Source organism: Aythya fuligula, chromosome 1 (genome assembly GCF_009819795.1).
Source record: "Aythya fuligula isolate bAytFul2 chromosome 1, bAytFul2.pri, whole genome shotgun sequence".
Classification (NCBI taxonomy): domain Eukaryota; kingdom Metazoa; phylum Chordata; class Aves; order Anseriformes; family Anatidae; genus Aythya; species Aythya fuligula.
In genome coordinates this window covers 40,061,950-40,078,883 of record NC_045559.1, presented here as the reverse complement: position 1 = coordinate 40,078,883, position 16,934 = coordinate 40,061,950, and the positions used below count along the sequence as shown (strand labels likewise).

Genomic DNA, 16,934 nt, shown 5'->3' with positions numbered 1-16,934 from the left:
TGTGGAAACTCCCTCATTCTTGTTTTGTTCAGGAAAAGTTAAGACTCATTTAGTGAACTCTTATCATTTGTAATGAAAGCGTAATTTGGGTTTCAATAGCAAGCAAGTATTCAAAGTTGGCTTCTTTAAGAAACAAAATGCAAACTCTTGTCCTTGCCTGTCTCCCTGTGGTTGTATTTTTATCTTAATTGTGAAAGGGAGGATTATGGGGTTTTATTTATTTGTTTGTTTGTTTGTTTTTAGCAAAATGTATATATCAAGTCTCATGATATTTAACAAGAAGATATTTAACACAACTTTTTTTTTTTTTTACTTATTTATTTTTATTTTCTTTAAGACAGTTCTGTACCTGCATTAGAGAATATTAAATGTTGTATTTCCAAGGGCTTATTAAATATTTGATAGTTTTCTTTTTCTGTAGTCAAGTGTGTCAAGGGCAACCCTTGTAAGTCCTGGAATGAAACTCAAATAAACTAACCAAACCTTAAAAGCTGCTATTGAATACTCATGCTAGAACATACATATTGCACAGTGATGGGAGTTGAAGGAAGAGGTGTTGAGATCCAACCCCAGTACAGTTTGGATCCAGATAGCATAGACTCTTTCTGGGAAAATACTGAAACGTAGAGATTTTATTCAAAACTTACAAAACAGGAAGTAACGGCAACCGTGACTACCAACAATTATCTATGCATTAACCTCATCACTAACTGTGACCTGTCCATTGTGGAATACTTAAATAATGTGTAGAAACAGTTTGTTTTATGGGTTGAAGGGGATGGACGAAATATGGGGTAGTGAATGTGTCAGATTTTATGAATATGAATAACATACCTGAGTACAAGGACCAATTTCTACATCTGCCGTTGGTTTATTTAGGCATTGTCTAAGCTGATAAACCTTAGAATGACTGATACCAGGTGCCGACTCCATCACAGAGTCATACTGAGGTGTGCAACACTCCTATGTCTGGGTTTGCATTGGAAAGGAAACAGGCAGGTGACCTGGGCCATGACATCCTCTGACAGGGCACCTTTTCCTATCATGAAATCCAGACATGGCCTACAGGACTGTTGTCAGACCATTTGCAGCCAAGGTTTTTAAGGTGACTCTACTTCCTTTGAAGAACTTCAGGAGTTCAAGTGTGCAAGATAAAACGTATAATTGAATGCACAGAAGTTCTCATAATCCACAGACTGCATTCCTAGAAATGGTTGTCATTTATGAAATTGTTTTAAACTCTGAGCAGCTCAGTTCCACATGGGACACTCAATACAAAACAGGAATCATGGTTATCTACCTCCAACATGTTATCCACAGGTATCTGCCACTTGCTTTGGATTTATATGCTTCATCAAAAAACAAATAGTAGATGATTAATCCAGCTATTGTGAACAGTAGTAGGACTCTGTAGCAGAGCTTGACTTGTGATCCTATCAATTAAAGAAGCTGGGATCCAGAATCTGCACCAGACTTGTCTGAAATGTGATGCAAACACACATTAACAAAATTGGGTGCGCATTGCCTTCAAAACTCGAGCAGAGGGAATCAGCAACCTACTGAGAGCTTTAACTGCTTAATGAAGAATGTTCTGTTTGTTTTTTATTACATACTGAATATTTTCATTTTGCTTTTAATTGCTCTCTTCTGGCCTACATACATCGAACATTTTGTTAATTCAAATAATTTAGAAAAAGACTGTTTTTGGTGGCCATGAAGTGTATTTACCACCATTATCTCATCTACAAAATTGTTGTTCCTCAGGGGAAAAAAAAGTTGTGTCGTACCCTGTAATTGTTTTGGACATTAGGAGGACTTAGGAACAGAACCTGGTTGATCCCATCCAACAGAGAAACTGGAAGTTTGAAGGTGTACCAGTTTTCTCTGGAACATCATGCTTATCCACATGAACAAAAATAGATGTGTTTTTAGTGTCTCGGTGCCTTCAAAATGAGAGAACATGGAACTAGGAAGATGCAGAAGAATAACTGAAAGTGAGAATTCTGCATGACTTTCTTTCTATCTGTAGAAAACATGACAGACTCTTTTCAACATTTTGCCTAATGTTACATAATACGATATTGAGAAAATATCTTTAATTAATGTAAAGTAAATGCCCAAGATCTTTTCTTTCACTGAGTAAAAGTTCCTCCTTACATTGGCCACCATCTTCTTTTTCTCTGAGCCCTTTTGACTACTGCAATAATAATGTAGAAGTGTCTTCTTGTGTATGTGGTTTTATTGTGCTAGGTGCTCTGCAAGATCTGCCCAAAATGTCCAGATCCAAGGCATTTATATTTCAAAACAAACCACAGAAAGAGATACAATGTATAGCAAAAAGAAATTAGTGTCTTTGCTCAAAATCAGATGTATATGCTCTTGTGTACATGTATATGGTAAATGTGTACATGGTTCAATTGCTTTACATTGCTGTGAATGGAAGGTGTGAGATTATCAAGAAATCTGCCACTAGATTAAGACATGTAATAATTTGTTCTTGCCTTTCTTATAACTTCATAAAGATAATTGCCTCTAGGGAAACAGGATAGACTACCCAGCTGATCTTGAAAATGACTGAAAGTATTTTTCTTTTAGGGTTAATGTAATTAGCCCTAAATTACATCACTGAATGTAATTTTACAGTTAAAAATTCGTAGCTGTCTTGCCAAGTGCCAAGTGTGCTGTGGCCTTTCACTGTGTCAATGTTGTTCAAAACAGTAATAAATAGGTTGTCAGGCAGTTCTACCTGTAGTTAATTCCTTGCTTTTGGGAACTTTTAAGTAAGAATCTGAACCAGAGATATATATATATATCTTTTTCTGATATATAGCCTAGAAATAGATGCTAATTATTCACCTACTGTTAGATTCAGTGTACTGCTGAATGTACATTTAATATTTATTATATCTGATTTGGTAATATATTTGAATTTTGCTAGGCTGAATGTAATTTTCAGTTCTTTCTAGACAAAAAACATTCCTAGCTTCCTGAAGTCACCAAAGTGTTGCTGCTACAAGAGGTATTTTATCTATTGAAAATTCCCACCCAAACTGCAAACTACAACACTGACTTAGCTTCAGTGACCCTCAAACTCCACAGGTTCATTTGCTTTGTATCCTACTGCTGGGTAGAAAGATGCTGGAGGATGCTGAAGCAGCATCCCAAGGGAATAACCCTGTAGATCTTAGTGCACCACTGGCTTAGAGTCTGATAAATTCTCTGTCCCTGTTATGGAGAGGTTTTGCAAATAACTACTGAGATTAATTCACTTAAGTTACATAAATCTGGTTGTATTTGCTGACTTTAGCTGTCTCACATAAGACGTGTGTGTGTGCGTGCGTGTCAGGTGCCAGGAAGAAATGAGCTATGAATGTGCAGAAATTTTGTAGTTCAGGCAAAGGCAGAAATGTCTGCTTGGTAAAACAGACAGTGTAAGATTGTTAGTTCGTGATTAGAAGTTGAGATCGGATGATAAGTGTTCAGTTCAGTCCCTGAGTCAGACCTTTTTGACAGAGAACAGATTAGAGTGTTTGCGATTGAGAGGCTTGGTATAATAATCTTGTTTCATTGATTGAGGAAGGGAAGCCATAAACAAGCTGCAAATCTCTGATATAGATGCATTAGGTCTGTGGGGTTGGGGTAGATATATCTTGTCACTCTGAATATAATAAATTTACCAGGCCTGCATTGCAAATTTGAACTTGTTTCTCAGAATCAAAGCAATTCAATCTACCTGTTGTAGAGACATTTTGATGTCTAACTAGCATTCTGTGTTAGAAAAACGTAGCCATTCAGTGTTGTACCAGCCTAAAGGAATTCTTCTATCACACAGTGTAAAATGTATGTGCTAATGCTAAATTCAGTGATTGATACCCGAATACACAAAAGCAGTTTTACCACAATGTTGTGGCCTGGACTAAAGTGCCAGAATGGAGACATTCTTGCTTGTGGCTGTTGTTCTGACTCCGACATAACAATTTATTTATTTATTAAATGGGATTCATAATATCAGTGTGGTAACATACCAGTATCCTGCTGCCACAGTTTCTTTTGCCACCATCATTGAATTCATGCTCTAAGCTGCTCTTTCCTGTAGGCTGATAGTAGAGAGCATGAAACCTGTTTTGACATCATTTTATGTCTGAAAATATTGAAATCTTTCAATAAGCTTTTTTTTTTTTTTTTTTTTTTTTCTTGTCCTGGAAGTAGTTTTCTGTAGTTTTCTTCAATGCCTGACTATGATGACTGGGTAGTACCTGGTTTTTAAGTCCTTAACAATCCTGTGTGAGAGCAGTCTTCAGGTTATTTATCTGCATTTTATGTTCATGTGCTGCTACTAAAACTGAATTTCTGTTTCCGTATTTGTTCAGCTTGTCCTGGATTTGTAATTTCAATATCAGGATTTAGGTAGAGGACTGATAATACACTGCCGTAGCAATGAGAGAGGCTCTGCTTATTTCTAAAACATCTGTGCATGCTGTGCTCACCAAGTGCCCCTTGAGGCAATGTGGCAAGACCCCATCCAAACTGCTTTAGTCTTTGTGTTCCCCAAAGCTTTGCTTCTGATAAGCCAGGCAGTGGGTGAAGGCTGGTTGGGGCACAGGACTTGATTTCACAGAATTTGTTAAAAGTAGATATATTGTTTTGCTAAGAAAGTTTTGTTGGAAGTGGAGACAGCTTTGTTAGGGTTACTTTTAGTCCTGCCTGAGAGAGTATGATGGATGACTGAACTAAACAGGCTGTGAAACCTGCTCTACCTGTAATGCAGAAGGCATTTTCTACCAGTGAGTGTCAGTTATTTTTCAAAGGTCTTGGGAATCTGGAGGTCCCAGTTAAATGGAAGCCGGCAATCTTTTTGGATATCAACAAAACCTCTGTTATTGTTTCTCATAGCATATAGCTAGATAAAGGCATAATACAATGGGTGAACAGTTGGCTGATGGGTAAAGTTCAAAGGTTTAGAGTAAATGGGGTCACATTGGGAATTAGTGGCATTCCCCAGGGCTCCATTTTAGGGCCAGTTCTCTTCAATGTCTTCATCAATGACTTGGATATAAGACTTGAATATCCTAAGTTTGCAGACGACACTAAACTGTTCATAAGGTGCCATGACAACTCATAGAATTCATATGATTTAGCATGGATTTAACATTTTTTGCCACTTTTTGGAAGAGTTTCACCCTGGCATATTGTCCATAACCAAGATGTTCCCTGCTCCCAGACTCCTGAACAACATGTGAGAGCTGTCTGACACTTTCTGTCTTGGATGCAAAGTTTTATGCCTATGAATTTGTGAATCATTTGGGGATAAATCAGTAAAAGATTTATAATGACCACTGATCTACTGATATTATTAATGTGAAGTGCTGTGTGATTCTGACATCTCTTTTTTCTCTTTTTCTTTCAGTTCATTGCCTTTGCCTCTTTGTTCTTCATCCTAGTTTCAATCACAACCTTTTGCCTGGAAACACATGAGGCTTTCAATACTATTATAAATAAAACTGAGCAGGTTGTCAATGGAACAGAAACAGTACTACAGTATGAAATTGAGACAGATCCTGCCCTGACATATGTGGAAGGAGTCTGCGTGGTATGGTTTACATTTGAATTTTTAGTGCGTGTTGTTTTTTCCCCCAACAAACTTGAATTCATCAAAAACCTCTTGAATATCATTGACTTTGTGGCCATCCTGCCCTTTTACCTAGAAGTGGGCCTGAGTGGGCTTTCCTCCAAAGCTGCTAAGGATGTACTTGGTTTCCTCAGGGTGGTAAGGTTTGTGAGGATCCTGCGAATCTTCAAGCTCACACGGCACTTTGTGGGCCTCAGGGTACTGGGCCACACTCTGAGAGCCAGCACCAATGAATTTTTGCTGCTGATAATATTCTTGGCACTCGGTGTTTTGATATTCGCCACCATGATCTACTACGCAGAGCGGGTGGGAGCTCAGCCCAATGACCCATCAGCAAGTGAGCACACACAGTTCAAAAATATCCCTATTGGCTTCTGGTGGGCTGTAGTAACCATGACCACCCTGGGGTATGGGGATATGTATCCACGGACTTGGTCAGGCATGCTAGTGGGAGCCCTATGTGCATTGGCAGGGGTGCTTACTATAGCCATGCCTGTGCCTGTGATTGTTAACAATTTTGGGATGTACTACTCCCTGGCCATGGCAAAGCAGAAACTGCCAAGGAAGAGGAAGAAGCACATCCCTCCAGCTCCTCAAGCTAGTTCTCCTACTTTCTGCAAGACGGACTTGAACATGGCCTGTAATAGCACACAAGGGGACATCTGCCTTGGCAAGGACAACCAGTTGATGGAGCACAACAGATCATCAGGTAGGACCCCACTGGAGATGCATGTTCTCTGAAAACACTTTATAGACCAGTATGTTTGGTAGGGGTCAGAAAGCTGCCAGCCTTTCTGCCAGGAGAAAACATAGCTCCCACCCTTCTCCCCTCCAGTGTTTGCGTGTGTCAGTCTCATAGAGGACAAAATAGTTAGAGCAACATTCCCAAACCTCTATGTAGCTGGTCTATACAGTTTTGCTTGCTCTGTTGAGAATGCTTTCCTGCTGATGATATCAACCTTTTCTTTTGCCTGTTGTTTGTTGCGTTGTATGGATGTTTCTTGTTTTTCTGCATGACTGTGACTATTTGAGCAGCCACCGTGTCCCACCCTGTTGGACTCCATGGTGTTTTGCCTCAGTGTCTGTCTCTTGTGTCAGCTTTGCCTGTGCCACATCGTGGCCTGTTAAGCAAGATCCTACAAAGAAGCAGTCATTTAAAAGGAGCAGGTGCTTTACATCAAAAGCCCAGCACTCAAAGGAAATAAGGAGAAATTCTCTTTCTAGCTTTCTTTCCATTTGGCATTCTGCTTTCCTGGCTAGAAGAAACTCCTTCATCTGAATTAGATGAGATATTGCATGATATTTACCATTAATTGGATGATAATTGTAAAGCTGATGTAGAGTTTGTTTGGAAAAATGAAAGTGGCAGCCCCTCACAACATCGATATTAGTGTTGATTTTTTATGATTTATATTACCTTATCTCTCAGAGTTCCAGATGCTGAATGAGGAGTATTTTGTGCTAACTGCTGTGAAAACACATATCAAAAGGCAGCCTCTGCCCCTCTAAGCTACTGCCCAAAATTCCATATTTCTTCAATTTTATCTGTCAGTATAATTAAAAGTCTTTTTTTTTTTTTTTTTTTTTTTTTTTAGCAGCAGGGATTTTTGTTTGTTTATTTCTTGAATGTATTTATTCTTAAGCAATACATAATCTGATTATAAAACTCACAGACCAGTCATTATGCTCCTGTTGGAAAGTTGCTAAATGTTAATAAGAGAGAAGAAAAAAAAAAAACTCACAAAACTGTGACTGGTGTCATTCAGTAACTGAAATTTATTTTTTAGAAAGAAGAGCCTGGAAAATCGGTCTCTGAACAATATCCTTCTTTGTTCTGTTGCTCTGTTACTGAATAGCATTTATCTTCAAAGAAGCTCGGTTTCAGTCTCCGAGTGAGTGTTCACAAATTTAACATGCCTTTTAGATGTCCTAAATATATTAAGGAGGTTGGAAACCCTTGAAAGGTCTCACATCAAGGGTGGAATAGAATTCGTTTTACAGTGCTTTGACTGATATACACTTTCAGACAACATCTTCAAAGTGATAATGGTAACAGCTTTTTCATGCCATCAGGTCCCGCCAAAGGTATTCCGGAATGGAGGAGGCTTGGTGTGATCAGAGCAAAGAGACACTTTTGTGTGTCTGCAGCTTTATTTACAAGGTGTTATAATCCTTAAAGTTAGACAGAAAGCAGATATGCAAAAAAGGAGCAATGTTAAAGTGTTAACTTTTTCCTTGGTAGTGCCAGCACTCACACTAGATGCTCTAACTTTGTTTCTGGTAGAGAATGCTATTAGAATCATCAGGAATTTTGCACAAAACCAAGGCTGAATGGCATCACCCTTGGCATTGCCAGTTCAGAAAAGCACATGCTCAGGTTTAAATGCAAAGGTAAAGCTGAAGTAAAAAACATGCCATTACCTGTTATGTGCCGTACTAGCAGAGATTTTTTTTTTTCTTGAAGTGTGGCCTGAATCTAAAATAGTAGATAATTTTTGAAAATAGTCCTTTGGGAGTCTCAAATCAGAAGAGGTAAGAATTTCAGTGTTTGACAAAATACACAGGCCAAAACCAGCATTTAATGTTGGGTACAAATGATGACAAGCTGTGCAAGTATGATAGCAAGTGCAGAAATGAAAACTGTGTGTGTGATTAAACAGGTTTTAGTGTAAAATGCGGATAATTTAACCCTTCTGGGGGAGGGGTTGTCTTTAAAATATGCTAAACAACATATTCTAGGAAAAAATGATTAGCATGACCTCTAATTTAATAAAAAGGGTAGCCAAAATAGTAAAACCATTTATAAATATCCAAGACTGACTATACTTACAGTCTTTATCAGGCAACTAATTGAGCCTTGTGTTGCTTATTTCTTATTTAATGGTTTAGTAAAATCTTACATGAGATTTAAAAGAAAGTCAAAAAGATCAAAAGTCAAAAGATCACTTGCTCTTGAATAAAAAAAAATATATATATATATATATATTTTGCCATTTTGTACTGATGAATGACAAACTGCAATCTTGTTTTCTAATGATTTATCTTATAACTAGTTTTTGAGTGATGGGAATATCTGGCATTCAACATAAGCTCTTTGTGATGTCTCATTTCCTCATTCATTATTGTCTGTAAATGGGCATGGTGCTTTAACCAGTGTTATCAGGTGAAGACAGTGCAGGAAGTGAGCAGCCACTCTCACCTGGTGAAAGGCTCCCTCCCATCAGACGCTCTAGTACCAGAGACAAAAACAGAAGAGGGGGAACATGTTTCCTACTGACAACAGGTGATTACACGTGTGCTACTGATGGAGGGATCAGGAAAGGTATGGACTTCTTTCATTAGATCATAAAGATCACTCAGCAATGTGCTTGTGAAAAGCAAGCTTAGAGTAAAATGATGTGCACAATGCTCTTAGAGGAAAGATTGTACCACAATGTATTTTTTTTTTTCTTTATTCCTAGCCATTCTTTCCTTGTTTTCCTTTTAAAAACACAAATTTCCTTTAGTCTTCACAAAAAGTGCCTGATGTTAGATCCTCATTTCACTTATGTCTTCATTTGTCTGTTACCTTTTATAGAAAACCCTGCAATTCAGTCCTTGCTCATTCAACCATTCATCACTTGATACCATTTCTCGTTCTAAAAGACAAAATAATTATTTTAATAACTTTGGTCCACACTTAATAACCTAATAAAAATTACAGCTGAACGAATTACATTTAAAAGATTAAGATACTAGAAGTAAACAACGTTTTTGTTCTGAACACAACAAAACCTATCAATGAGATGCTATTTAGATTTCTATCAAAGAAGAGTTAGCACCACTAATGCTAAACTAAAGAAGAGTTAGCACCACTAAAGAAGAGTTAGCACTACTAATGCTAAAACGTGACTGTCTACCCCAACCAGAATTCAACTCCAGTAAGCAAGTCTTGATCTTGCAAGGTGATAAAAATGTCTTACAAGTTATTTAGCCTCCTCAACCCTATTCTGGGGTTGGGTTCCCCTGTCAGAGTCTACAAAACCTTCCAGAATTATGTATCACCGTGTGACCAGTGGCATGGCCATCTGATCAGGACATAACTATCTGTGGCTGGAAAGCTAACCTCAGGGTATAACCCCCAAATCAGCAATGCTAGCGGTGTGGTTTTTTTTTTTTTTTTGGTTAAAAATTGCTTTTTTTTTTTTTTTTTCTTGGCAAACTGTAATATTCTAACAGTTCTCTCATTCCTGATCCTTGGTGTGCGATCATTCATGTCAGAGTTCACCATCTGCAGTAGCCATGTGGCACTGAACAAACATCTTTGGCTGAGAATTTTTTTTTAATTAGCTTTGTCTATTGCAATTGTAGTTGTTCCAGCCAGCCGAATCGAAGACCCTGAAGCAATTCTCTTGGTTATTCTGCAAATGCTTTTTTTTATGTTTCAAAAGCATGAGCTCAGTAGGTTAAACTTGTGAAGGCAGATATACAGCTAGAATGGGATATGTGTAGAATTTGTAAAGAAAATGATTGTCTCTATGCTCCTACATTGTACATATTCCTGTAAATAACATTCAGATTAAATAGGACTTGGTAGCAAAAAATTTTCTGCACACAGATTTAGGACTTTGCATGGTCTTCTTCACAACTAGGATTATTTACAATTTCTCTAACAGTAAGGGTCCTGTCTTTTGGGGAGGTCAGAAAAACCCATATAATGCAGAATGCCGTGGCATCTTGCAAGATTAAGTTCTTGACTTCTTTTAGAAATGTTAGTATAAGCATTGGAGTGCTGTTAACTTGGCTGTAACTGTACTTAGAATGGAACAGAAATAATGGAAGAAATTGCCTGTTAGTACTAATGACATATCCATATAGCAATAAAACATATTTTATATAGGAATACATGAATATTTTCATTTCAAAATCTAGATTCAAGGAAAAATTAATCATTTAAGAGTTTCTATCAAAAAAACAGGGCTTGAGTTCAGAAATGACATTTTCTCAATAAGAAATGTGCTCTTTGGCAGTTTGTAGTGATAACTACAGAGTAGGGAAGCTAGCTTATAAGTAGCATATTTGAATTTTTGAATTCTTGAATTTAATCACTCGTTAAGTCTACTAGTTTTTAATTTTGTTTTATTTTTCCCTTTCTTTCTTTTTGTATATCCTTCTTGTTTGGTTTATTCCTTGTCTGGTTCTTGGTTGTGTTCAATGATCATTTATTCTGAGCTTTTCTGCATTGGTGCTTATCTCCATCTCTAAGATGATACTGATTCAGAGCTGATCCAAACCCCACTGATCTACCTGGAAGTCACTGATTTTGGATTATGCCTCTATGTTTATTCATCTTGTATTTCTGGTTTTCATTTTTTATGGGTTCCTGTTTTCTTTGCCATCTTTACCACCTTCCTCTATCAGTTCTTTTCCATTATCATTAGAGAAGTATCCAGAACAATATACACATGTTTTTCAAACAATTAATCCTAGTTTCTGTGTAAAAAAACTACCTTATTCTTTTGAATTGTTTTGTAAGCATTAAATTTAAATGAGAGGTTACATATATATATTAGCATTGAGTGTTCCTTCTGTTCTGCTTTCAAACATGATTCTTTCTAATCTGTGTAAATACTCAGAAACAGGAGGCTGGATTTGAAATGTATCAGAAGTCTGTCAAGCAACACAGTTCAGCCTGCCCTTGCAATCTGGAGATAACACTGCACAGTGTTTTAGCAGACATGAGGTTATACATGTGTTTTAAATTCAGTTTTACAGTATGCAATTTTCAGTAAGTAAGAAATATTTTTATTATTATTATTATTATTATTACTACATATTTTTTTTCACCATGGCTCTCAATAGCCTGGGACCTGTACAAACAAAAACAGAGGTACAATGCTTCCGTAAAGAGTATCTATTCTGGGTAGAGCCTAAGATATAATTTTTCCTGAAGATGTTAATTGCTTGTGGTCTGTTATATGGAGATTTGGAATTTGAACTAGTAACTGTTTCAATTAGAAAAAATAAAAAAATCTGTTGACATCCCATGTAATGCTTAGATGCACTGTCACTGACATTGTATAATTTCTGTGGGAAAAGTCTCAGTATTTCACAGCAGCTCACAGTAGACAATAACACTTGAATGTTTTACCTGGCAAATGCTTAGGTGCTTACTAATTTTTAAAGAAATAGGTTGTGCCACTGAAATCAATGGAACCTCTCCTGCTTGCAGTGAAACATGTATGCATACTTTAGGAGCAACATTCCAGCCAGCTTGATCTTCATTTTATACTCCCTTCTGGTATCTCTTTCCAGACTAATGCAATGATCCTTTTCTTCATAGGCAGAATTATTCAGGCACTGTTGAAAATATTTGAGTATGAAGATAGTGAGACAGAGCAAAGCAATGCTTTAACAGTATTTTGCACAGACTCTACAAGGTGAGAACAATGTATATGTAGCAAGAACTAGGTAGCTACAGCTCACAGTGTGTGTTAACAGAAATGTCTGCAAGTGCAATGTTCTCTCCAAATTGTGAAGCATCATGTTTTTGCATTATTTAAAGATTAATTCTTCACTAGTTGCTTTTGTGGATTAACACCATTTATTTTGTATCAGTTGGCTGAAGAAGGAACACAAATTTGGTGACTTAAATTTACCAATCTGGAAGCATTTGCAAATATGTCAAACTCTGCTATCTTATAGTTTACGTCTTAGGGTTAACATTTATGAAAATGGAGCTTCTTTCCCATCATATCATTCAATGCTCTGCAGAAATGACTTACAATTAATTTATGCATTTTTTTCTTTTCTTTAAATAATATTTTATTTTTAGAGAAAAATCTTCCTTTATTAGGAATTGGATTTAACACAGGTTATATCATTCTAACAGTTTTTATAGTCTGTCTTAACGGGTTTTTGATTATGCTTAGTCAGATAGCTCACCCAAAAACTCTGTTGGGATCTTTTATCTTACGCTCTGTGCAACCCTGATGACGCCAATAGAGTGGCACAAAGTGCACATGGGGATGGGAAAGAAAAGGCCAGACCTTTTACATGGTGTTCTGTTTAATTTCCTGGGAAAGAATAGCTGCATTAATTCATAAATTATTTTATTTGTTAATATCTTTTGGCAGTACTATTTCTCTGCATTGAGTTCTTTTGCAGGCAGATTCCCTCTGAGTCCCAGATAGCTCCTTGGATTACACTACATTGTATTGTTTGTCTTTGTCTATTTTTTTTTTTTTTTTTTTTTTGGCTGAATTCAACTGATGTCTGTGCATTTTCTCATACAAGGCTACGAAAAATCTCGAAGCTTAAACAACATAGCTGGCTTGACAGGCAATGCTCTGCGACTGTCTCCAGTAACATCACCCTACAGCTCACCTTGTCCTCTAAGGCGCTCTCGGTCTCCCATCCCTTCTATCTTGTAAACCAGATGGCATCAATCGGCTATATAGTATTAATTCAAATACTGTTTACCACATATTGGATATAAATGTAGCATTAACCATAGGCTCCACAAATATGGTATAAGTCCTGCATGATATAACTGTCAGTAGTAAGAAATGCCACTTGGGTAGCTGAAGATTTTTATCTTGGCTTTTAAAGATCATCTAAAGTAGCACTTATTCTTTCATCTACTTTATTGTCCTACTTTCCTGTGGCAATAAAAGGACAGTTAGTGGATGCCATTGGCCAGTATATTCAATAAATAAGCAGTTTTTCAGGGAAATTTACTTAAAATAATGTGCTTCCAAATAATAATCTGTCACCCCATTGAACCTCCATTTCTTGTGACTCTAATCCATTCTGAAGATGTCTGGAATCGTGTCTTGGTTGCGCACAATGTGACTTGGGTCTGCTCATTTGCATGGACCATCCTGTCTCCATTACCTGACAAGCAGTGTTGCCGATCACGGAGACCACAGAGGCCTCTGGATGTGTGTACTCTCCATGTACCATCCTGCTGAAATGAAAGCACTGATAAACTGGTCTGCATGTGGGATTGTTTTTCTTTGTTTAACCTTCTCTTTTATTTTTTAACGATCTACTTGTTTATAAATGGTCTTATTTTGTGATTAACTTACTTTGGTACTGGATTACTGTATCAGAGTTCTGAATGTCTCCGGTTGTTTGCACACAGATAACTGCAAAGAGGTTGTCATTACTGGTTACACGCAAGCAGAAGCCAGATCTCTTTCTTAATGGCTTGGGGAAGGCACAAAACATGCAAGAAAGGTAAACGCCATCCAGACTTGCAATTTTAAGCTAGCAAGTGCTGCTTGGTACTATAGTCATTTCTCTACTCCAGGGTTCTTCAACATTTTCAGAGGCTGAGTACCAAGCAAAATCGAGAAGATAACTGGGGGCTTTTTTGTTCCACTGTAAGAGTAGTTCTCAAGTGGGGTTTTTGACCAGACTTATACCTCTGGCTCATGAGCATTTAAAAATTCTTCAGTCAATGTTTTTTGAGGTGCTTTGTCCTATGTGTTGTTTGTCTGTCTGTTTTGCAACTTGTCTACTGTATTCTCCATCTGTCTCCATAAAGCACAGATACTGTTTAAAATGCCCCCTCTTTTAAGGCTAAGACACTTTTCTCCTTTTCTCTATATATATATTTTTTTTTTTCATATCAACTATATGTATGTGTATAGATACATAAATATATTTTTCAAGTGCAAGTTAGTATTATATAGACTAACTCAGAGTGAGCACTCTGAAGATTTTTTGAATGGGATTTAGTAACAATTTTACAAGGCTGACCGGTTGCCTATTGCATCAATCCTCCTCCTAGCAACCAGTATCCATTACAGTTCTGAAACTGTATCTCCTCTAGTGTTTTTTTTCATTCCATATAAACCTGTATTTATGCAACGGAACAAATGCAATAGCAGATTTGATGTTCTGGGCTGGTGAGGAACAATTACCTTAAAATACATAAGTTTAGAATTTCATAGGGTAGGGAAGTCTGTAACTACACAGATCTTAAGAGATCCTTCAGATTGTTGAATAATCCCTGACTGTCATGTTTTATTTTTTGTTAGGACAAGAATTATAACTTATTGTTGACCATGTAACATGTTTTTCTGTATATAGGCTAGCCCAATAGCATGACTTGCATGTCAGAATTCTTGTACAATAATGTATTTATCAAAGTATACATTTCTGATATTTAGAGATGTACATTGATTTAGTTTTGGTAAAATATTGTCAATAGAGAGATAACTGCAAAAAAAAGCTTTTAGCAAAGGAATTAATATAATATTTGGTGCTGCTGTTATATTAACTACAGTGTTGTACAGAATTTATCATGGATTTTTGACTGCTGAAAAAGGGACAATGGAATTTAGCCATACCAAGGACTGTACTGGAAAGAGACTGCTGCTGCTGAATGGGCCCTGATAAACAGCTCACACCTTGAGGAGGTCACTGAGACTTTACTTGGGAAGTAGAGTTTGATAAAGAAGATTAACGACTGCTCATAATTACTGCTGCCAGAGGAAGGGGTGACTAGTCACTGTTGATGAGTCAGCTGTAAATAAAACGTGTGTGCATGGAATATCAGTTTTTATCTATATCAAAGAAAGCTGAATTCAAGTAATCATTGCTAAGACTCCATGCAAAGACCCACACCCTGATGCATATTATTCCTGGTTCCTGCAGTAAGTTGTGCTGTGAATCATACAAAGACACACACTTAATAATGATAGTGATGTAAACTACATCTGTCTTGACTTCTGTCATAACAAAGGTATATTTTGCAAAGGTCACAAAAATGAACAGAGTAGGTTTGCATAAGTCCTCGCTTTCTCAGTTTGCCATGATCTATATTTGTATGAATTCTAGTGTATATGCCAAGTCCTAAGTTTACTTTTCACTTTGATAAGAGAAATGTGACTGCAGACAAACATCACTGACTTTGTTCACAGCACACAGTCTCCTTTCATTGTTACCTCAGACTATAAGTATTATGAGAAATAAAATTCTGGCAGCAAGACTATTTTTTTTTTTTAAATTCAAAGTGTTGCAAACCCAACGTCAATAAATATAAAAGATGTATTAAAATTATATCTTAAAAAATGTATATTTTACATAAAAGATATATTCATTGATCAGCTACTTTCTGTGATTTTTGTGGTAAATGGATCTAGTCTATTCTATGTTTATGAGGCATTGTAGTGGTATGATGTGGTAATTATGTTCTCTCCATCTTATTCAGTGAAAAATTCTCCAAAATCTGTTTTGTCACCCTGGTGTCCCAATTGTAGGGACCTGTCCCAGTTGTGAAACTCTGTACTGTGGAACTTCTGTGATCATGTCAAGGTGCATGCACAATCCTGGTGGAAACCAGTGGCAATGTAATACCTGAATTGGAGAATAAAAGGCAAAAGACCTGGGGAGGAACTTGGAACATATTATCTGAAGTGGCTCATGCGCTTTCTTTAGCTGTATCGGTCCCTTGCCTGCCACTGGCCATCCCAATTCTCAAACCAATTTCCTGGGGCACATGCGGAGCTAATTCAATGACTAGCATGAGCTGGCTTCTAAACCCATATAAAATCTTCCTTCTTCTTAATGAGCCCACACCTTCTGCAAAAGTTGTAATCGGTCTAGATATTATTGGTCTCAAAACAGTTCTATTGCATTCTGGTATGAAATGAACCTAAAAAAGTGATAAATGATTGCTTAAAACTTGTAATCAAATACTGTATTTGGGGTAATCAGTGAAATCCATGAATACACAAGCAGGATATCAGAGGGGGTGCGGGTACTCGTACATCTGCATGCATAATCTAAGACGCCATTACTACAAAGGTGTTGGAACATAAGGAAGATTTCACAAAATGAGCCAAAAAGTGTTCAAGTTTTGGAAAATGTGTTAAGTGACATGATATCAAAGCACAATGTTCTGAGTTTGCCTAAAAGGTTAAAAATTTCTTGGACTGTGCCCTGTAAGCATTACATACATGAAGAAGAGGTGTAGCAGTCAACCAGGACAGGGCTTGCAGCCAGCTCCAATTGTGCATGTCTAATGTCTGCCCCAGGCACAGAGAGAGAGGTGCCTGCCTTTCCTCAGTGCTACCTGGGGACAGTGAGAAGTCCCAAATGGGATGCAGACCAGGCCATGGATTGGTTGGGGAAAGACAGTAGAAAACACCAAAGACTACCAACACAGGACCTTGAGACCAGAACATCCTGATTGCAGCTATTTATTCTCTCCTCTTCCCTGCTAAGAACTAAACCTATGTGCAGATGTTTTCTTTCAGAAGTGACCGTGAGGCCAAGGGAATGGTGAGTTCATTAACAGTTCATGTGTCTTGGG

At 37.3% G+C, this 16,934-nt stretch overlaps 1 protein-coding gene across 8 annotated transcripts in view; it reads left to right on the top strand.

Moving 5' to 3' along the window:
• Positions 1 to 15,620, top strand: part of KCNC2 (potassium voltage-gated channel subfamily C member 2) — a 98,167-nt gene extending 82,547 nt beyond the window's left edge. Inside the window, exons 3-6 of one of the 8 annotated variants that reach the window (XM_032203851.1) lie at positions 5,408 to 6,338; positions 8,784 to 8,951; positions 13,755 to 13,849; positions 14,904 to 14,966. In XM_032203851.1, the coding sequence (XP_032059742.1) occupies positions 5,408 to 6,338; positions 8,784 to 8,951; positions 13,755 to 13,816 (1,161 nt within the window). In that variant the 3' untranslated portion in view covers positions 13,817 to 13,849; positions 14,904 to 14,966. Of the gene's footprint in view, positions 1 to 5,407; positions 6,339 to 7,416; positions 7,492 to 8,783; positions 8,952 to 11,951; positions 12,111 to 12,904 lie in introns of those variants that run through there. The other 7 variants (XM_032203843.1, XM_032203834.1, XM_032203868.1 and 4 more) reach the window with 7 other exon arrangements.
• The last annotated feature ends 1,314 nt before the right edge of the window (positions 15,621 to 16,934 follow it).